The following is a 22,662-nucleotide window of genomic DNA, read 5'->3' on the forward strand; positions in this document are numbered from 1 at the left end:
TGTGGTCAGGCACTATGGGCAGCTATAAATGCAGTGTGGTTCTGAGATGGGTGAGATGAGGCCAGCTATGATAGCACTGCGCTGGTGTAATAAGACTGTTTGAAATCACATGTCCTGCTTCTGTACATGCACTGATTGTTTTTGTATATGGACTGCAATGTGTACTCGGAAATGCACCTCTTGTCTGATGTACTGTTGTTTAAAATGTAAAAATAAAGTTAAAAAAAAAAAAAGATAGAACAAGCAAGGTCGGCCTTCTATACACAAAACATTCTAGAGTCTTCAAACTCCTCGAAGGAACTGTTCAAAACCGTTGCGCATCTAGCCAAGAGCCCTCGGGACACCATTTTTGTCCCGGACCAGAATTTTGTGGAAAATATAGCGCAATTTTTCCAACAAAAGGTCCAGGCGGTCTATGATGACCTCCACATTTCACATACCCGAACGTTAAACACTCACACTACTGACGTGGTATCTAACACCACCAATCTCTCCCAATTTTCACTATTAAGCGAATCTCAGGTTGCCTCTCTGCTTATTCAGACCATATTGGGATCTCCTTTGGACCCATGTCCTCCCTACATATTCCATCAAATCCCTGAAACAATCAGCCCAGTCCTAACCCGGTTGCTTAACAGAGTTATCAGCTCTGGCCTCTTTCCTCGTAGTTGGAAGAAAGCTTGTATTAGGCCCATTCTCAAAAAAGAGACACTGGATCCCATGGAATACAAGCACTATTAGCCAATATCCTGCCTCCCTTTACCAGCCAAGATCATGGAGAGAGCCATGAATCAGGAGCTTACGAAATACATAGACCACAACCACCTACTAGACCCTACGCAACACGGATTCAAGGCATGCCATTCCACCGAATCCGCCTTGATCGTAGCAACAGAAGACATCCGCAGGACCATGGACGAGGGGGGAAGAGCGGCCTTGATCCTATTGGATCTAACGGCGGCTTTCGACACCATTAACCATGGGGTCCTGCGGAATAGACTTAGGACGCTGGGCACCACAGATTCTGTCTTAGCTCTTCTCGAGTCCTTCTTGGACGCCCGCATACAGCAAATCCACTGGGGAGGTCTCCAGTCAGAAGAGTTTTATCTCCCATGTGGCGTGCCCCAGGGGTCTGCCCTATAACCCACCCTATTCAACCTGTACGTCACTCCACTCGCGACACTAATAAAATCTCACGGTCTGCATCTAGTGTCGTACTCCGACGACACTCAATTAGTAGTGTCACTCTCCCAGACGGGGGAAGACACTGCTGCTAGCTTTAGGGAATGTCTCTCTGAGGTCAAAAATTGGATGAACGACCACTTCTTAAAGCTTAACACCGAAAAGACCGAAGTGATCGAGTTCGGCCAAAAACCATCTATTTGGAGTGACCTCTGGTGGCCTCCAGAGGCCGGCATATGCCCTGTCCCAGCCAAAAAGGTCAGAAATCTTGGCTTTATGATCGATAAGGACCTCACTTGCACTGCACAAATAAGTCAGGAAACCTCGGCTTGTTTCTACACAATAAAGGTGCTTCGGAAAATTCTTCCATACATACCATTCACTCTTAGGAAAACAGTAGTGGGAGCTTCAATAATGTCTAGGGTAGACTATTGTAATGCACTATACATAGGAGCGGGGGAAAAACAGCTTGTTAGGCTCCAGTCCATTCAAAATACAGCCGCTAGACTTTTACTCAACCTCCCGAAAAGACACCCCACTTCAAAAGCCATACGGGAACTTCACTGGCTCCCAGTCAGGTGCAGAATTCATTTTAAGGCCCTATGTCTGGTCCACAAATCTCTTTACGGGAGCACATCGGAGGAGCTCACCAACCTTTTCCCTCGTTATGTGCCTGCGCGCACGCTAAGATCTTGCAGTCAAGACCTAATCCAACTACCCAGAATAAAGAGAGCCCGATGGGGCGGAAAATCTTTTTCTTACCGAGCATCCAAGCTGTGGAACAGCATGCCCATCGCACTACGCTCGAAAAAAAATAGAGCCAGCTTCAGGAGGGCGCTAAAAACCTGGCTTTTCACTATGTCTTAACCACCTCTGCACTCCCTTTGGTTCTACAGCGCCAAGACGCCTCGGCATAAGAGCGCTTAAAAATAATTCAGTCAGTCATGCAACCATGTAATGTGCTTTGCAACCTTTCCCCAACTCCCTAGTTATCTCTAATAGTGGCTAGGTGTAGCAAATGAAGTAGATTGTTATTGGAAGCTGGAAGGAAATATCAGGTATAAAAAAAAACATTGATAATGAATGTAAGGTTAATTTATACATTTAACATTAAGGGCCTCATTACGATGTCTGGCGGAAAAGCTCTGAATGGCTTTGAGTTTGACCGAATTAGCTTCGGAACCCGTTTTTCCAACCGATTCGGAAAGCCTACCGACCGACCGATTACGATAGTCAGAAACAGTTCAAAGCCGCATTCCAAGTAACCGAGTTGTTCGGAACCGACTTGTACTGGTCTACGGAGTGCGTTTCCCACTGACATATTACGATTTTGGATTTGGACAGCCTTTCTGAATCGGTTGTTCCGACACAGATCAGCTGTCAGAACCCGAATTTGGGGGCCTGTAGCAGGCCCCCTTCATTCGGGGCCCTCTGAATGGGGCCCATGGGGGTACTCATGGGACCCCTCTTCAATACCACGCACAGTGTGGCAGGCACCATGCGGTGCCTGCCACTGGGTGCACGATTTTCATCACTCCTCCCCTTTCTTCAATGGGAGAATATGTAGTCTGGCGTATCACAGGCTTCCATTGAAGTCAATGGGAGTCCGACCGAACGGTGTTCGGAACCATCGTAATCGGTCGATTGGACTCCCCAAATCCGATTCGGTCAGAAACCATTCAAAGAGTATTCTTGACTACGAACATCAGCTCTCTACTCCTTTATACTGGCACTCGTTTTAAGATAAACTACTGTAATGGTTTCTACACTAGGGCACCATTGGTCCATAAGTCAACTACCAGAAAACCAGAATGGATGCTAGAGAGTCCAAAACTACACTGTTATCCAGAACCGCAGTCCCACGTAAAATAGTCTACAGCAGTCTCCTTATATGTCAATTTACAAATCTGTTGAGCTAGTCAATCTAAAGTCCACAGTCCTCCTACATACGTTTGCGCAAACTCTCTGAAATTAGAAGTACCACCACCCCCTGTGAAAAAGCCCTGCATATCTAGGACTGAAAATATAACATTCTTCCACCCAGCAGCAAATAAGAGGAAAAATAACCAACCGATTTACAATTTTTTATTTTAAGCCCTCCTTTATGTGTCTTTCTTGGTAAACTTTTTCTGTGAAATTCACCCAGTGTCGCATTATCCTTGGAGTCCCAAAATATTACACCTTTGGTTGGATAAGTACAAGATTCTTCTACGGTGTGATGTCTTTAAAAAGGTTTTTTTTCAATAATATGAACGAATCCTATATTTGGTCTCTTGTATCAGATCCAACATGCCACTTTTGATTGCATATAAAGATCCTTTAATTGCTTTAGGTATCAGGCTTCCAACTATGTTCTCCACAAAACAGACATGGAGAAGAAACATGGTAGATTAGTAAAAAATGTCCATGTCATGGACACTCCTTGTGGGTGTGCTGTAGCAGTGACCTTTACAATTGCTACTGTGTAGAATTCTTAAATGTCTCCGATGAATAGGTTGAAGGAAGGCTTTAGTCAGCAATTGTATTTGAAGAATTGAGGTGCATTCAGAAATTGCAACTCTACTTTGTAAAAAACATGATTTAATCCCCTTGTGAACTGATATGAAATGTATCTACTGATCCAAGAATTACATGCAGTACTGGATCTATGCCATTTCAACTGAAATAAAACACTGAAACTTCAATACATGTATAGCGCATAATCTAAACCAAAATTTTATTGTTTTTTTAACAAGGATGGGTTAAAGGCTGAACGTATTTGCTTTCTTTTACAATGGGGTCACCCTGGAATTAGTGCTTAATTTGAGCCGGTGGTTTATTATTGGGCACTAGCACTTATATTCTGCAACAGATATTTATCGAGAGCAAAAGAGGGAAAAACACACAGATCAACAAAAAAACAGAGGAAGAGAAAAACTGAAAAACCGTCACAAAGATGGACAGGAAACCAAAAAAAGAGAGATAGGCGGGCAGGGACTGTCTGGTAGGGGATTAAAGAGGTTTGAGGTGGATTTAAGACTACCAGCCATGGTATTTGGCATGCCAACGTTTAATTGCACTAGCTGCGGGCTTCTGAACAGAGTTGTGAGTGCCGGCACTCTTCTTTTAAAAATCCAGCACTTCACGTAATCCTTTTTTACACTACATGCCCTCACCCTTCGTTGTTCTCTTTCCATTCCCTGGGGTATCCCATTGAACTTTCCTTGCGCTTTATTGTTTTTAGTTCAAGCCTCCGCAGCACATGTGCTGCTTTGCCAGGCATGTTGTATTCAGGTAGGGACTTTAAGCTCCGCCCACTCTGCGCCCATATTTTCATTTGCTTGTAAATGTAAATTGATACTTGTATAGCGCACTACTCACCCGCAATCGGTAAAATTCGGTATTTAAGAAGTGGTAAAATAAAATTATCTACATCTAGGCCACTGTCTTTTATTTAAGTTTTAAAAACCAAAACATAAATAAAAGGCTTTGTTATTTACAATGCCAATAATGCGAGGCCTATTACATTGCAAATGCTTGTTTTTCTTGCTCCTTAGTGGCCTTCCAACACTTTCTCCGGTATAAAATGTAAATGTAAAAACTACTCACCCGCAAGGGTCTCAAGGCACTTGTACGAATACCGCTGTGGAACCCATCCTGGCTTTCCCTGTGAGGTGTTCACTCCTGGGCACCCCCAAGGTGGAGGCCAGGAATCCTTAGCGTTGTGGGGGCCGTTGTGGAGATTAAGCAAGCTAATGCCCAGAGTTGCAGAGTGGGACTCCATGATTGGAATAGGCACCGAGGTGAGAATTATCAGGTCCGTGGAATTTTGAGCCCAAGACCCGCCGAGGCGGGGAATTGAACCCTGGTCCCGGGCTAGACCTCTGCATCAGGGTCTGCCACTTTAACCATTGAGCCACACTTCTCCACACACTTCTTGTGTCATTGTCCACTGTAAACTGGAGCTATTCATTGTTCAATAGGCGTAGTAGTCCCTCCTTAGTATAGCCTTGTCCCATTTTGTAACCTCCCATTTTATTTTATTTATAAAGTTTTATATAGCGCAAACTTGACCCTAGAGGGTATAGTGACACCCCCTGTTATGTGTGTTACTCGGTAGGCTTTAATTACAGCCTCTGAGCACTATTTTCTCAAATAGCTTTGGCCTGCCTGCTGTTACAGGCAGGACAGGCTCTCTCCTTTTTTTTTTTTTTTTGTAAGACGTTTATTAGTGTTCAAAAGTGCAGTACATATAGCAAAGCCTACAACCCTGCGGGCCGGCTGCAAGAAAGCGGTAAATCGTAAGGGTAAAGGGCTGCAGGGGAGGGTATGCTACTACGCCCCACCCGTCTCTGGCATTCTAGACTCCAGGCATTGCGTTCACATCACAATCGTTCAGCAAGTAAACCGGTCCATAAATGACGTCTTATTTTACAATTTTTCTAAAATTAAACCATGAATTCAGCAAACGAAAACAGAATAGTTCGTATCGGCGTGTCCCATCGTTTCCTTTCGCGGCTGCGCCGCATCGTGTCTGTCCTGCTTGCATGGTGCCAAGAGCAGACCCCTCCAGACAGTACAGTGTACATTGATGATGCTACGGTGTGTTGGGGGGGTCAGTGGTGCGCATGCGCAAATAATCGCGGACTTGATGGGGGACAGCTCCTGTGGGCCGTGGCGCCTCGCCGGACGTCGGCCTGGCTAGCGGCGTATGTGGCAGACAAGTGGGGTAGCCCAACTGTCGTTGTGGCAAACTACGCCCGCGCCTGTACTTGCTGTCGGGGGCGCGGCTAGTGGCGTCCTTCCACCGTGATGCGGAAGGGTGTTGAGGCTACAGTTGGGAATCAGGAGTCCGATACTATAAACATATGAACATATAAGGGGAGAAGGGTGGGGGGGGGGTGGAGTGCACTTGCGGGAGCGGCTTCAATGGCTTGGAGCTGGGGGCAAATTGCGTGGCGGCGTCTGCGTGAGAGTCCTCGGGTGGGTGGCCGATCGTGTCTGTGGCTTGCTCGCTTGAGTGTCGGTGTCCATGTCTGGGAGGGGGCGGGGGGGACGCGATGCGTGGCGCCGCCTATGGATCCGTCGCCCCCGCGGCGTTTGTGTAGCACTTCTTTCTCTACTTGAGCCCTCTGACCGCTCCCTCCCCCTGCAGGGCCCCCAGGATGTCGTCCCAGAGCTGTGCGATCGGGAACTGCCTCAAACCCGCTATCTCCTCCCGGCGTAGTGCCATACCCTCTGCTCTGGCCCAGTTAGTGAAGGACGCAAACCAGTGTGCTGGGGCAGGTGGTTCCTGTCTCTTCCAGTGCCTAGTGAGCAGTCGCTTGGCCGTGATGAGGCCCAGGTCCCAGAACCGGGCCTGCGTTTTGTTCAGTTTGGTCCTTTTATACAACCCGAGAACGCATGCCTCCCACGTGTCAGGTAACCCCGGGCCTGTGCTGTGAGTTAGGAGTGATGTCACTTCCCCCCAGTACGTGGTCAGAGATGGGCAGTGCCAGAGCATATGTAGGATGTCCGCGCCCAGCAGGTCGCATCTGGGACAAGCGGCAGTGTTGATCGCAAAGTATTTATTGATTCTATCTGGTGTTAAGTACGCCTGGTGCAATATGTACAACTGGATGATGCGGAAGCGGGAGTTGCGGGGGACATTCACAGGGCTGGCCAGAACCAGGTTCCACTCCTTATCAGTCCAGTCCCTCCCACGGTGGGCTGCCCATTTGTCCCTGATCTGCTGCGTGGGTTTTTGTGTGTGAATGAGAAGCGCCTGTGCCAACCAGTGTGTAATGTGTGAGCCTCTGCCCATGACATGCAGGTATTGCATTAGATAATGCATCGGTGGTTCTACCTGGATGTCCCCCCAGGAGTCGGCAAATGCCCGTATCACCTTCGCGTGGAGCAAAAATTGCCCTGCCGGCAGGCCCGTGCCCTCCGACAGTTCCGCAAATGGAAGCAGGGCCCCATCTGCATACAGGTCGCCCATGGTCTCCACTCCGGCTGCAGTCCAGTGTTCCAGGTTGCGTGGCGTCACCATCCCGCTTCTCCGGGGGGTGCCCATCAAGGGGAGGGCAGGGGCATATGGCCGAACATCCTGCGTCAGTTTCAGGCTACGGACAAAGCATTTGCAGGCCACAGCCATGTGTAGGGGTAGGGGGCGGGGTCCCTTGGTCAAAGGGTGAAACAGGGCGCACACCTGTGGGTGAGTCCATTGGTAGGTTGCGGTGGCCGTGTCATCAAGATGTGTGCCGCTAAGCCAGTACGTCACCCACTGCAGCTGTGCGGCCAGGTAGTATAGTTCCATGTTGGGAACCGCCAGCCCTCCCTCCGCAGTCGGGGAGTATAGCTTAGCCAGAGCCAGGCGTGGGCGTCCTTTGTTCCAGATCAAGCCGCGAAGCATTTGTTCCAGGTCACGGAAGATCCGTGAGGGGACGTACAGTGGGATATTCGCAAAGTGGTAGAGTAGCCTGGGAAGCGCTATCATTTTGGACAGCGATATACGGCTTGGCACGTTCAAAGGCAAAGTCTTCCAGAAAGACATCTGGGCCCGCAATGAGGAGATGGCACGCACCAGATTACCCTCCAGTATGTCCTGCCGGTCCCTGTAGATGTGTAGTCCGAGGTATTTGAACGTGGTTGGGTACCATGCGATCCGAGCCCCTCCAAGGCGCACATCGCACTCCCCCAGGTCCTGGCTGAACGAGTATACTCCTGACTTGGTCCAGTTGACCCTGAGGCCCGACACCTCCTCGAAGGTCCGGAAAATGTCCGACAGCTCGGCGGACCAGGACAGGCTCTCTCCTAACGCTTTTTTTAAATTTATATAGCACAGACACAGAATGTATTTAGAATGCAATAGGTCTCGCATTTGCGAGAGTTTACGCTATTGGCATTGTAAATGACAATGTCTTTTATTTATCGTTTTTAAAACGAACACTTAAATAAAAGGCATTTTCATTTACAATGTCAATAGCTCAATCTCTCATAAATGCGAGACCTATTGCATTGCAAATGCTTGTTGCTACAATGGATACAGGGTTAGTACCCTTACTCTCATTACGCATTTTATTATGAAAAATATAGCTTTTCATTTTTTGGTTCTATTTATTTTCGAGACATCAAAAGATGGGAATATTGTATATTGTATAGTTTAAATGCTTTTGATTTTGTGTTTAGCATGTATTTAAGTATAGGATCAATCTTATTGGTACCTATGGTGCTTGACATTTTTGTAATTTTATTTCATGAAATTTCAGTGAAATCACGCAAAATTACATATATATGCATAATGCAAATCCGTCATTTTGCACTATATTTATATATTTTTCGAATCAATTTTGGACACCAGGATGCATTTAAGCAAAGCACAGCAAGTAACACCTGTTCACTTTTTATTATTCCTGTGCATTCAAGGTACATTTTTTACTGCAAATGGCACTTAATTATGCGAAGTAATGGCGTAATTTCAGGGATTTCGAGTAACAAGCGTAATTTGAAATTCCGCCTGCATAATTTGAATTTAAACTCTAGTACATTACACTGAATATGTGCACGAATGTTACTTTGTCCCACTGCCACTGGTTCTCCTTTATCAGTTGTATTTCTGGTATAAAAACACAGACTGTATCACTGTTATTAAGGACATATCAGTTCATCAAGGTCAAAGTTGTGAATATACTGAAATAAAAAAAATTAACATATTTTGGTGCTACTTACGTTTTCTTATGGTATCATCCAGTGCATCTTCTAAACTAAAGTCATCATAGTCTCCACCATAAGCTGAAAAACAAGAACACACATTTAGATGTCTCTATATTTCCTCATAATTAACAATCCCCAAAATACAGATGTACGGAATAGAAAAGTAAACATTAGCCTCACAACACAAATACTACTGCCCATGCATACATCATCATCCAAATCCCCCCCCTCCCCCTGGGGCACTGTCTCGTGTGTAAATAGGTAACCACTGCTTGTAATGCAGGACCTGAACCATCAATACCCCGGACCATATGTCCTTACTAGAGACTAGCGTTGTGTCCTGCTGGGCACGTTCTAGTATCTCAGCAGTCACTCTAGGACCCATTAGGATGTCGGGCGGATTGCCCCCGCCAGGCTGGCGGTAGCCACCGCCAGCCTGGCGGGGGCAATCCCGGCGGACAGAAAGACCGTCTGCTGCTTTTCCGCCCCGGTCGTCTTGCGGCCGGGGCGGAAGAGGAATAATATGGTGGTGGTGTCTATCAGACACCGCCAGCCATATTATGATGGGCATTTTGCAATGCCTTTCCGTGGCGGCAATGCCGCCACGGAAAGGCATGCGGTCTTCACTTTGGGGGCCCCCTGCCAGCCCCCAAAGTGAAGGAGGCGAGGGGGGTGCACACGGGGGGTACCTGTGGTACCCCCCTACATTTGCACATATAATGCGGTAGGCACCGCGCGGTGCCTGCCGCATTGTGAATGCAAATGCATACATGCATTTATGGCATTGTGGCGGGTGGTGCAGAGAGCACCGCCCGCCACAATGTTATAAATGCAGGATGCAGCCGCCACTGTGGCGGCCGCATCCTAATACAACCCACGGGATACCCGCCCTTATGGCGGGCGGTCCTGAGTCCCGATAGGAGTGAGGGCGGACTAAGTTCGCCCGTCATCCTAATGTCCCCCTAAGTTTGTTAACCACTCCTTTCCTCTTGCTCCTGCTGAGTCTGTGCCGATGTCCAGCAGAAGGTGCCTCCCAAGTCATGGGTGAAAACAGAAGGCTCTTGAACTTCAACTAAAGCACAATATTTGACTGGTGGAATTCAGAATCACAACGTAGTCCTAGGCAAGGCAAACATTAGGAATACCACTGGATATAAATGAATTGTGAACATCCTGGAAAACGGAAAGGTCTCTGTAGATCAAGAGGGAAGACGATCTGAAGACTTATCTTCAGAATCCAACAGCGTCATTGAGATGTTTTCAAAGACTGAAATGAGGGATGTGACTGCAAGGCCAAGAGGGAAAACTTGGCAAGCAATCTCTGCTTCTGTACCTGGAACACTAAATTCACCATCAATTATAAGTGACTGCCATGGAACACATACCATGTGGATTATGTTACAGACCAATACCACAGATGTAGAGGATGCCAATATCATTATGAACCAGGAGACATTGGTATAAGAGGTGATAAATGTAAGAAGGCACACTTTAATCGTATGAGCAAAAGAGGAAGGCCTTTCAAGGACTTGACTGAAACCCAAATAACATCAGAACAATTTGTTTCAAGAACCGTGTTTTCAATTATGTTGAACTGGAGATTGGCAAAGTGGCCCTGAACCTTAAGATCCAACTATTAAAATGAGACTCACTAGCTTGTTCGCTGGAGTGAAACACTTTGAAGGGTTTGGCAAAGTTGCATGTGGTTTTAAGATTAGAAAGTATGTATCAATCTGGAAAACTCCAACCAGTTTTGGAAAGAGGTGAAGACACACCTCTTTAAAGAACACATCACAAACCATTAACAGTGGAGTTACACTCTCAGAAACCATTCCCCCCTCCAATCATTTGTTGACTGAATTGTTACCCTTGATCCTGATCAGAGCTCCTCTGCCTTTCGGCTAGACCCACGCTGAACACATATCACACAAACCAATGCACAACTAGCTCTTGCGACATTGGTAAATATCCCAGTACAGTGTCCTTCTTGCATATGGGTAGCCTTACAAATTGGAGTAAGAAGTCAAATATCCCTTTTAAAACGGGGTGCAGTCTAACATGATAAAAGCAGCAGGGGGTCTGAACTGAGATTTGCTGCGTAAGGAACAGAAAGAGGGGAGGTTCCAAAGGGCAAGTAAGTATTCCTTGAATGCCTTGTAAAAATTACTATTCTAACTCTAGTCCTAGAATATTTGGGGAAAGAGCAGCTTTCCACCAAATATTCCAGGAGGCTTATTTAGTATTACAACTCCAGGCTAGGGTATTTGTTTGAGAAACTTATACATTCAGCCAAGTAATTATATGAATGGTTGAAAAGTAGTAATATTGAATGGCAGAGCGCAGCTCGGGGCAAACATCTTGGAATACCTCGTGGGTCAAGTACAGCATAACTAGTTAATATTTCAGAGGCATTGCTCACAAAATTGCATGAAGTAGAATAGGGGACAGTGAGGGTAAGCAGCATGTTCCCATGTACCATATGACGATATATACCGTCTCTATCTAGAAAGTTAGTAATGGCAGCATGCAAAGAACCCTTATGAAATAATTAAAAGAAAAAAAAAGTAAGCCAATTAGAAATATTTTTTGTTCAAAAAGTGGTTATCGAACTATGTTTTTGTGTTACTAGTAAAATTGCTCAAAATGCTATGGATGCAAAGTTAGCATTTAAGTTTCGTACATAGCACTGCAAATTAGTGTGTGGAACCCCGAAGAATTAAAAACAAAGCTACACATTCTTCACGTTCACACCCTAATTCTTCATAAACCCATTTTATTCCTTTCTTGAAAAAGTAATAACTATGACTACAACACATAATTTATGAATGAGTAAAATCTGCCAGATTCACAATAGCAAGTAGAATTTAAGTTGAAGCACCACGTGGGAAATGTAAAAAAATATGCCTATTATATGCCAACTGTTAATTAAGAAAATGCGTACCCCAGGGTCCAAGCAATACAAATGATAGCACATTCGCCAGTAACTCAAAAAATGGTATTTCCGTTTTGCATGGTCCGATATCCTTATAACCCAATACATTTTCCTTTAGTACTGTGAGGTAACAATTGTAACGTTTTACCAACCATAAACTTTAAATAGAATATCTCAGAATGGACAACCCAGTGAATGGACTAGAATAATATACAAGCATGGCAAATCCAATAGGCCTCGCCTACACAAGAGCTATTGGCTTTGTCAATGTGTTTTAGCCATGTTGTACACCAGTATGTATACTGTTCAGCCTGGCTAGAAGTTAAAGGCGTGGGGTGGGGTAGATTGGGGCAGGGTAGATTAGAGTGGGGTAGATTGGAGTAGAGTAGAGTTGGGTAGGATTGGCTTAGAGTGGGGTGGTTTGGGGTAGTTTGGAATGGGGTCGACTGGGGTAGCTTGCAGTGGGGGAGTTGGGTAGGTTAACGTGGTAGATTTGAAAGGGCTACATTAAATTGGGGTAGATTGGGGTGGAGTGGGGTTGATCGAAGTGGAGTAGGTTGGGAGAGATTAGAATGGGGTAGATAGGATTAGGGTAGATTGGGGTTGAGTGGAGTTGTTTGGGAGAGATTAGAATGGGGTAGATAGGAGTAGGGTAGATTGGGGTAGAGTGGAGTGGGATATATTGGGGTAGATTGGGGTGGAGAGGGGTAGATTGGGGAACAGTGGATTGTGGTAGATTAGAGAGAAGTGGGGTAGACTGGAGTGGAGTTGTGTAGATTTAAGTGTAGTGGAGTGGGGTTGATTTGGTGGATTATACTAGAGTGGAATGAAATGGGGTGGATTGGGGTAGATTGGAGTGGATTGGAGTTGAGTGGGGTAGATTGAGGGAGTGGGGTTTATTGGAGTGTTGTGGGGTGGATGCAGAGGGAAAGAGTGGGGTACCTTGGAGTGGAGTAGATTGGGATAGACTGGAGAGGGATATCGGGGTTGATTGAATTGGGGCAGATTGGGGTGGAGTGGGGTATATTGGAATGGGCAGTAGTGTAACATAAGTCCCTGCAGCCCCCCCCCAAAAAAAGCTCCAGGGAGCCCCCTCAGCAAAAGTGCTAGGTGGCGGGTCAGGGAGGGGACCCCATTCCTGTACTTTGCAGGTAGGCCCCCTCAAGTTTTGTTCCACCACTGGGAGTGGGGTAGATTGATTAATACAGGATAAAACTCAGAACACGGAAGTGGTTATTTGGCTTGTGAACACATTTTGGTGTTCCTTTCCCTATTGGAACTAATGATCACCTGCCATTGGCTTAGGTTCGTACTATAGAAATCCCATATACATACATTGCAATCACAATCCTATTCCACCACTTGCCATAATTGAAGCATAATGCAGACCTAAAGACCTTCACTACAATCGCCTTTGCGCCAACAATCAAAATCTTTGTTTCTAACCACATCCCCCATGCCTAGGTATACTCAAGAGTTGCACTAAGTTCAGCACCTGAAACCACCTTACACATACACACACCTGTGGTAGAACAGGAAGCGCACTGGTAAGCCCACAACTCCATTGCAGCGGACGGGCACTAATCAAATAGAATTAATCTATGCTTGGTCTGTGCTGCACAGACAGGAACGGAAGAGAGGTATCGGCTGTGCTAACCAATTAGGAGGCAGCAAAGAAGAGTGACACTGGAGTTGGAATAGTATAATTTACTATTACAACTTCAGTCTGAGCAACAGTAGGGAAGGTGTTGGATTCTAAATCCAACACCTTCTGCCCCCTCCGCAAGTCATTTTGACGACTTTGGGGATAATGGTATGCATAATTACAACGACCGCGCTGTAATTACAAGCGTTGCACAATATTCGTGGTAAGTGCTGTTTACCGTCACAGAACAATTTCTGGGGCCTATGAAGATAAACTGCTTCCATTACACCCTAATGAAAGCCCCCGCCCCCTAGGATAAAGGCAACGCAAACTCTTAATACTATAAAATCAAACTGGCTTAACATAGTCCCATCTGTTAAACGCCAGCTAGCACCACTTTATAGCTGCATCATAAAGCCAGTAGATTTGGAGACCAATAAAATCTACAGGGGCCACATATTCAATACTCAATTCACGCACTGTGAATGTAGACTGATGTCGGTAGCCCGATACGGACCTTGAAACAAATGTAATTTGTCTGTTATCTTATCACTTCCTCGTTGCACAGCAACTTCTCTTCATATAAGCACATACAGAGTTGTCGGAAGTGGGAGGTACAGCTAATATGTACAGTGATCTAGGATTGGAGAACTGCGGACACCTCAGCCAATTGCAGCGTGTTGCACAGAATTCTAAAAAGTGCTATTGGGCTATGGAGTGTGAACATGCCTCTGTTGCATCATTTCTGTCAGTCAAAATATACGCATTGAGAAAGAGGAAAGGGGGAATGGGAGAGGGTAGAAGAAACCCAGGCACTAATCAAATAGAATTAATCTGTGCTTGGTCGGTGCTTCTCAGACAAACGGAAGTAACATATCGGCTCCGCTAAACAAATAGGAGGCAGCAAAGAGTGACACTGGAGTAAACCTGTGGTAAGCAATGGGCGGGATCAAAGTCCTTCATTGAAAACAATAGTCTCGCAAGCGAGAGCATGCGCTAGCACATGCTCATGCAGGCTCGACCTAAAATACCATAAAAGAACCTGCAATGCCAGTGGCGTACAACAAAATGATGCCCTCTTATCTCCATAATGTGGTCTGTTCCCCTCCCCAACTCTCCCATAGCTCACAGATATTCATTAACTTTCAGCTGAACAAGGCCCTCCTCCCCCTTTTGAAGGGTTGGGGCCCCTTTGAAGCAGAAGCAACAGAGGCCTGCATTACTCTCCTGTGCAGAGCAGCTGAAAGATGCCAGAAAACTAAAACCAGCGCATCTGTCTCTTAAACTTCATCCACCACACTGCGAAGCGTTGTGTGGCATAACATGACAACCGCACCTCGGTGGTCATCACACACGTCATGGAACTACTTACTAAATAGGATCAAAACAAAGATAATACACTTTCAACCACACCCACTACACAGTGTGGCAGGCTAGCAATCTAGTCATGCGCCTTAGGGTGCCACATTGAGGTAGTAAGCGCTACAGAAGTATCGAAACAAAATACATTTCATTCTGCTCCATGTAATTTCTTTGCTCAGAAATAAGTACCAATGGCCAAAACTCTCTGTTTCTATGAATAACAAATGTTCAAATGCGCAAGAGCAATTTATACCAGGAGCAATGGCCACGCTTAAGCAATGGAAACTTGCATGAATTCTAAAAAATAATAGTTTTCGAGTGGGTTTAGAAGTGCCTAGAAACTGATTTGTTTCTGGCGCTGTTTGCGCTTTGTAAATTAAACAAATGCACACACAGAACCACCCATGGAACAAGTTAAACAAATTTGCCTGCGCCTTTGCGAATTGGCCCCAAAATCCTTGTGTAAACATCATCATTGTGTAAAACACATTTTGCTATTAGAGAGTCGGGTGGAGTCAAGCGCCTCATCTATTCAGTAAGTGGGAGCAACACCAATGTGCACAATGTGTTATGGACCTTGAGCAAGCATGCACAGTGCATAACTTATTTACCGAGGCCACACCGGATAGGCACAGTTCAGTGTAATAGGCAAATAAAGTCACTTAGTGAAACCATCCCACAAAAATAATCAAGAGTAATGCAAAACATCTGTAGACGAAGAAAGACTCATCATATTGAATAAGCGATAGCAAATATTATGTAAAATTACCTATTTAACACAGCTTAAACTCTTCAACATTTAGCATATATTTATCGCCCGACGGTCCTCTTTTGATATTATTACAGTTTGTGAATGCGAGCAACAAAAAGTGATTAAACCTGTAAAGTACCTTTATACGTAAAAAAGGGTACATTTCCTTTTTTTTTCTTTTAAATGCATTTACAAACTGTAGACTGGGAAGTTTTTGCCAGCTATAAACAATTTCGATACAAGACATAAGGATATCTCCTCAAATAGCATTTAACTCGAAATAAAGATCAGAGCAATGGGCAATGCATGCCAGACTGTGGTTTGATAAAAGTGGGAGAGTCTGAAAAAAAAGGTCTCGAAATATAGACCATTCTAGTGAGTTTAAATGGAAAAGAGTGCATGTAGAACTACAGTGGTAACCGCGTTCTGAACAAAGCTATTAGAAAATGGAATTACCATGAGTAACATACAATTTAATTGTTAATTATTATATTTCATGTCTTCTATTTTCAATGGTTAAATAATCCTATTTAAGCAAACGTTATATAAGCAGCGTTCAGTTACAGGGCAACGAAATATACTCAAAACAGCATCGAAATATCCTGGACCATGCCTCTCATTTCACCGAGAGAGATTATGGAAAACAGCGCATAAATCAGACCATTTTGGCCTCAGAAGGGAGTTTGAACCCAAGTCACAATTAGCCCCGAAAGTACAGAATTGATAAAAACAAGTAAGGATCATTTTACATTTCAATAAATAAGGTGATCAATAGATGTCACTGGCTGGGGGAAAACACAACAAAGAGTGATTTCTATCAGAATTCTCTCAGACATACACTCACGCTTGTGCAAGGTATGTCCTAAGGTGTAGACTGTGATAGTGGGCGTCCACAAACCTAACTGTCCCTCATATAGACTCCTCCCTCTGCAGAACAGGGACCTGGAAATATGGAGCAAAATCAGTGTGAATGGTTCAAGCTATTATCCAAAATGCTGTACAGATATTAAGCAAGCTTTACTGGATGCCAGAATATGCTGTAATCAGAATCACGACATGTGATGTGAAAACATGGGAAATTCAGCAAGGCGCATGACAACCTGCACAGAAGCACTTTTTTGCTATGGAAATTAAACACTTTGAGTGTGCATTAAGAAGTCTGGGCAGCAATCTGGGGATGTGTGATTAGTTGGGGTTCACAGTTGACCTAAATGACAATAACTTAATAGTCTATTTCAGAAGCCCAGTTACAGGTATCTACAAGTTCCTAGTGGTGATCACAACTGTGACCTGATGGCTGGGCTGAACGACAACTGGGGGAAATCTTATCTATGAGTGCCGAGATATTTAAAGGAGCGACCCACATTCCCTACTCAACCTACAACTGCAAAAAGGGATAAACCTTGGGGTATTGGATGTTGGATCCACCACACTCCAGTGGACCTCAATTTTCACAACATAATAAAAATTGACAGTACTTATGAACTTACTAGAGTGTTTGCCACACTAACCAGTGTCGGTGAAGGGTATAGTAGCAGAGAAGAATATATGGATTCTATTCAGATTCATCTATTAAATCCAGCTATTCTAAGGAACTTCAAAGCCACCATCTTCCAAGGAACTGATCAAGTAATGAACGGTATCATATGGGTGAACGGGAGACACAGCCACATGCATATTACAAACCATAAACAGCAGTGACACTAGGGAATACCATAACTGAAACTTACTTATCTAGATAGCTGCCCAACCTCAATGTAAAGCTCAATGGTGGTTAGAGATCAACGAGCAAGACCATGGCCTGCGGGATATATCAATCTGTCCTGCCACTATCAATGCCGCTACAGTGCTAGTTGACATACAAGAGTCAGGAGCAGCATCAAAGGGGTGTTTTTCTATTATTTTTCGTACATGTTTAAAGTACGGACATCTGAAAGAGAAATGCGATTGGATACCTTGGAGAGGAAGTGACTGACAATGAATGGAAAAATGCCTTGTGTGCAAAAGGTTCAAGCCCCTGTCATTTAACTCTTTGACCAGGCATACATAATAACTGTAATATTACAAAAAAATAAAAGTAGGGCACATGATACTAGTTTTAAATGTATATCGATGTGGAAGACAGTCCAGGATAGCTGGGTTGCTGGCATTTATAGGGAGAAAGCGGCACAAAATCCAACACTAATTTATAGAGAAAATAGACACCAAATACAGCTATGATCTGTTGGAAGAGATGCATTCTTTGGAGGAAGAAAGAATAAGTCAAAATGAGTTTGGCCAAAAGAGCAAATGCCATGATGTATCATCCCTACATGCACCCCCACCCTACAAAAGCTGTATCTATGAATGTGAGCACAGGCAAAACTGACAACTCTATATTAAAGGACGAAAGTGTCACACATGGGTTTGTAAAATATTAAACCATTACAAGTTGTGTAGCTGTGGTACACACCACAGACCAAATAGCAGGAAAACCAATCCGAGAGATACATTGGGTGATACAGACTTGTCAACTCACACAGTGCCACCATTTGTCACACGATTTCAGCTCACGTCACACGGTCACTCAGTGAGAAGCTGAAATCACACTGTGGGAAAGAACACAACCTGAGTACGACTGCAAAAACTGGCTGTCCAGCTTACCTTTGGATGCTGTAAGCAGCCAATGACCCTTAAGGAGTGTGCAAATACCCCAGGACATCAGCGACAGCCTCAGCGGCCCTTTGTTTTTAGGTTTCGCCTGAACCAGCGCATGCGCTGTCTGGCAAGACATTTAGAGAGTGGGCATTTAAAAGTCCGACCGGGTGGCAAAGAGCGTACGGTTACGTGCACAATGACAAGCAGAGGCGCCATATGACTTTCCTCTCTCGTCATGGTGCGCGCACACCACTCGCTACAGCTGCTTTCACTTTTGCCTCACTTTTGCCGTAGCTCGAGCGCGCACCACTCGCGTGTTTTTAAGTTTTTGTTTGGTGTGCGCGCGCGCACACACAACTCCCAGGCTTGTTTGTTTTTCTTACCAGCAGGCCATACATATTGTTGCAAAATCTGAAATGTCAGCGTGGCGATGACTGGTTTATGCATAAATTGGCCATCTGGCCCATTCTGTTTATCAACAAGCCATTCCATTATCTCGTCCATTACATAACTGGCATTTTTTCTCTCTCGAGTACAATCATTGCGTGCTTTCGCTTCTGGAATGTACCATTCTCTCAGTTTTTGTTCGCAGCTGGTGCCCATCTGTCAGAGGTGGCGCAACCGCCATTCTGGTTGTTTGGGAGTGTGCAGGGCTTGTTTAGGCGAAATATGCACACAAAAAACGAGATCGTTAATCTAGATATCCTGTTTAATTCAGCAGAGATTGGAACGGTTCGCATGCGCGCACGTCTTGGGATTGGACTCTATTGGGCTGTACAAGGTCACACATAACCTCCAGCTGATTCTTTGGACAGGCCAGGGAAGTCTGCGTACTTTAACAGTTCTTTTAAAGATGCGACGGCTCTAGAAATCCCTCTGTCAACATTTTCTTTTTTCCAAATGGACGACTACTTTCCACTTCTGTTTATGTGAAATTTGCTTTGGGAACTTGTATCGTCCAATGCTTTAAATTTAATTCAGCATTTTCAATGCATTACAAAATTTAATTACCACTATTACTAGCTCTGGTTTGACAGTACTGCCCAATTGTTACTAAAGGTTTAAAGTACAGATTAGAGAAGGTTTGAGGCGCCGCTCAGGGGAGTGTTTAATCTCACCTCAGGTGTATTATTCCATTTTCTTTAAAGTGATTCCATTAAAATGCTCGAGGGAATATCTTGCCAGAGAAAAGTACACTCTGTCATCACAGAATCATATTAATTTATTTTTCTTATATATGCAACCAATAAGAAACCAATCCTTTTTTGGCAAATTGTCTGGCTTTAATGTGCTAAACTGCATTGTAAATGCCTGTGATTAGATGCATTATTACATCAATCCTGTTACTCATTCATCCATGCATGTATCCATCTTTTCAATCACTAGCAATCCACCATTTCACTCACATCTTTCCATCCATCCATTTACCTTTCACTCATCCATCCACCCTTTCACTCAGCCTTCCTTCCATTCACTCATCCACCCGTCCACCCTTTCATCTGTCCTCCCTTTTACTCATTGATTCAGTCTTGCACTCATCCATCCATACACCCATCCTTTCACTCACTCATCCATCTATCATCCATTTATCAACCCATTCAACACGTCCATCCATCAAGCCTTTCACCCATACATCCAGCTACTCTTTCACTCATCATCCAACCTTTCATTCATTAATCCATCCATCTTTTCATTCATTAATCCATCCACCATTTTACATATCCATCCACCCTTTCACTCATCCATCCTTACAGTCATTCATCCATGCATGTATCCATCCACCCCTTCAATCACCCACCCATCCACAATTTCACTCATCCATCCATCTATCCTTTCACTCACTCACTTTCCGACCCTTTTAACCAGCTATGCAGAAGTAAAAAATAACACAATTTCTTATTAAAAGCAACTTTATAGTTTTCATTAGGTGACAGTGAACACTTGGAAAACGCAGGCGTTGGCTAGAGTGAGGAGAATAAAATAACTACTATACAGAGGCAACCATTATGTCAATGGTGGGAAAAAATTGTCTTTTCTTTTAATTAACATCCAAAAACACAGATTTGGAGCTTAGCTCCTACCTATTTATTTTTTATGTCACCAAAAAGGAAAACCTATCCAAACAGTTACACGCCACAGAATTCAACTCCACACATTTCCAATCCACACCACATAATTCAACACTAAACCACATAATTCAACTCAACACAATTACACTACACGCCACATCCATCCATTCCACACCACAGAATTACACATCATGCCACACAATTCAGAAGGACACCACATAATTGAGAGTCATCGAGCATAGCCAATAGGTCTCGCCTTTGGGACCTTTTAAGTGTTTAACCATGCAACAGTTGATGTTATTGCACCAAGGATATTGTGCTGCATAACTAAATACTTATACGGTCCCAAAAATGAGACCTATTGACTATGCCAATGCTTGTTTAGATGGGCTGTGCAGATTCTTGTGGCGGCAGAATGCCTCTTAGGTAACTTTCGACACAAAGCTCTGCCCCTTTTATGGCCCGCTTCCTCCTCAAATAGTGACATATATTTATAAGTTGACAGGTTTGGTTATGCAATTTTGGATTAAATTCTAATGATGATCAGAATGTAAATACATTAGTTATTGAACCAACAAGCATGCATACTCTACACAACCAAGCATAAACTGGAAATTGAAATACTAATTAATGGATGAGGGTCACCAAATCGAGGAATAGTCTCTACATAAACAATCATCTGTACTTGTTGATCATAGGGACTGTGTACTTGTTCATCTTTGAAAAATGCGGAATAAATGAGCAACAAGTATTTTACTAAAATATAGAAACAGCACAATAGACACAGCTGTCAACTTTTTTTTTTTTTCACAACCAATTTTATTGAGCAAATGAGCATTGAGAATGTGGCATCTCCACAACCGAAGAACACCACGACAATATCAAAACAGCAATTACATAGGCAGTAAATGATGGAGCAGACTCAAAAAATAGGCTCAGTATAGAAGCTCCCCAGCAACCCACCCTAACCCACAACTCCACACAGCTGTCAACTTTAACACAACATTCTTTTTGCCATTATATTTGCTCTGTTCAATCAGAGGGAAACAAGTGACAATGTCCCAGATTAACATCACTGAGAAAGGATGCTGCTAGCCCCACTGCTAAACACCCTGGTCTGCCCAGAGTTAAGATACACAGCAGGCGAGGATAAAGTTAAGATTGAAGGTTTGCCAGTGGTGCCAAAGAATTCTCCTCACACAACTGTAGAAACACAGATGATTTAGGACATACAGGATGATACACGCGAATGACTGAAGACCTGGGTCAATCATGGACAGCAACTCTCAGACTTTTCCCAAAAGCAAAGTGGCTGGAGGGAACCCGCAATGGTCACTACCTGAACACTTCCATTTTACTAATAAAATTCCATATGAAGATAGGAGTAGGAACCCAAAGATGGTGTGATCAGAAAAAAAAAGTGAATGAAAATATTTTTACGTAACGATTATACCCACTTGTTTGCTTTTCATAGCACTCTAAACAACCATTGTTATTACTGTCTAGGCTAATGATATTGAAAGGATTAATATCAGAAGAACTAAAGGACTCGGTCAATCCTGCCAGAATTCAAATTCACAACCTGTACGCTACATGTAGATGTCAGCAATAACCACACTGGTAGGCCCTCACAATTTCGTCTTACCATTGTTTTGGATCCATTAATTCAGAATTACACTCATTTCTGATGATCATTATTTCAGATGTCTTTAAATGTGAGAGGTCAGTATTTATATGTAACTGTTAATTTTAGCGTTCTTTGCAAAGATTTGGAGCATTCTCGCAATCATTTGAATAGTTATTTATTACCTGGGACTGCAGATAGGATTGTCAATGTTTTACAAAACATCTGTTTTTTGGAGGGGAATAGATAATGTGCTCATATTTAAACTGTGTTTCCATGCAATATTGCATACAATTGTGAGCCAGTTTGTAAAGAAACAATGTAATGAAATTAAAACCGTGTTCAAAAATGTTATTTTCTTTGGCAGTACATTGCCACTATAGAGTCGGTTTAATAAGACTGAAAAGAGTAGAATAAGGTGCAGCGTGGGAGAGAATAATTTACTTTTTACTAGCAAGTTTCTGTGTTTATGATGTTTATTTTCAAACACTTGAGAGGATGCTTACATCAATGCAAGGGTGAGTTTGTCAGGTGTGCTGATTAATGCTCTGAGGGTATCACTGTTTCTGTGAAAGCGTTTTAACAGCACTGAAAGAAAGAAGAAATGCTGTGTTAACCATCCATTATGGAAGATACATTTCCTGCAAATGATGTCAGCCCAGTGAATTACATAAAATAATTCACAGAGACGGTCTGTTTTCTGTGGAACAAGTTCTGAAACTTCTGGCAAACATTTAATTAAAAAAACGTACCCATGCAGTCTATCTATATATAGTCCACGTTTTC

General features: G+C 43.8%; 1 protein-coding gene across 3 annotated transcripts in view; it reads right to left on the reverse strand.

Moving 5' to 3' along the window:
- CD99L2 (CD99 molecule like 2) overlaps positions 1-22,662 on the reverse strand; it is a 497,554-nt gene that overhangs the window by 331,391 nt on the left and 143,501 nt on the right. For all 3 annotated transcript variants that reach the window (XM_078688659.1, XM_078688658.1, XM_078688657.1), the window contains exon 2: positions 8,872-8,934. In XM_078688659.1, the coding sequence (XP_078544785.1) occupies positions 8,872-8,934 (63 nt within the window). The remainder of the gene's footprint in view (positions 1-8,871; positions 8,935-22,662) is intronic.

Source organism: Lissotriton helveticus, chromosome 4_1 (genome assembly GCF_964261635.1).
Source record: "Lissotriton helveticus chromosome 4_1, aLisHel1.1, whole genome shotgun sequence".
Taxonomy (NCBI): domain Eukaryota; kingdom Metazoa; phylum Chordata; class Amphibia; order Caudata; family Salamandridae; genus Lissotriton; species Lissotriton helveticus.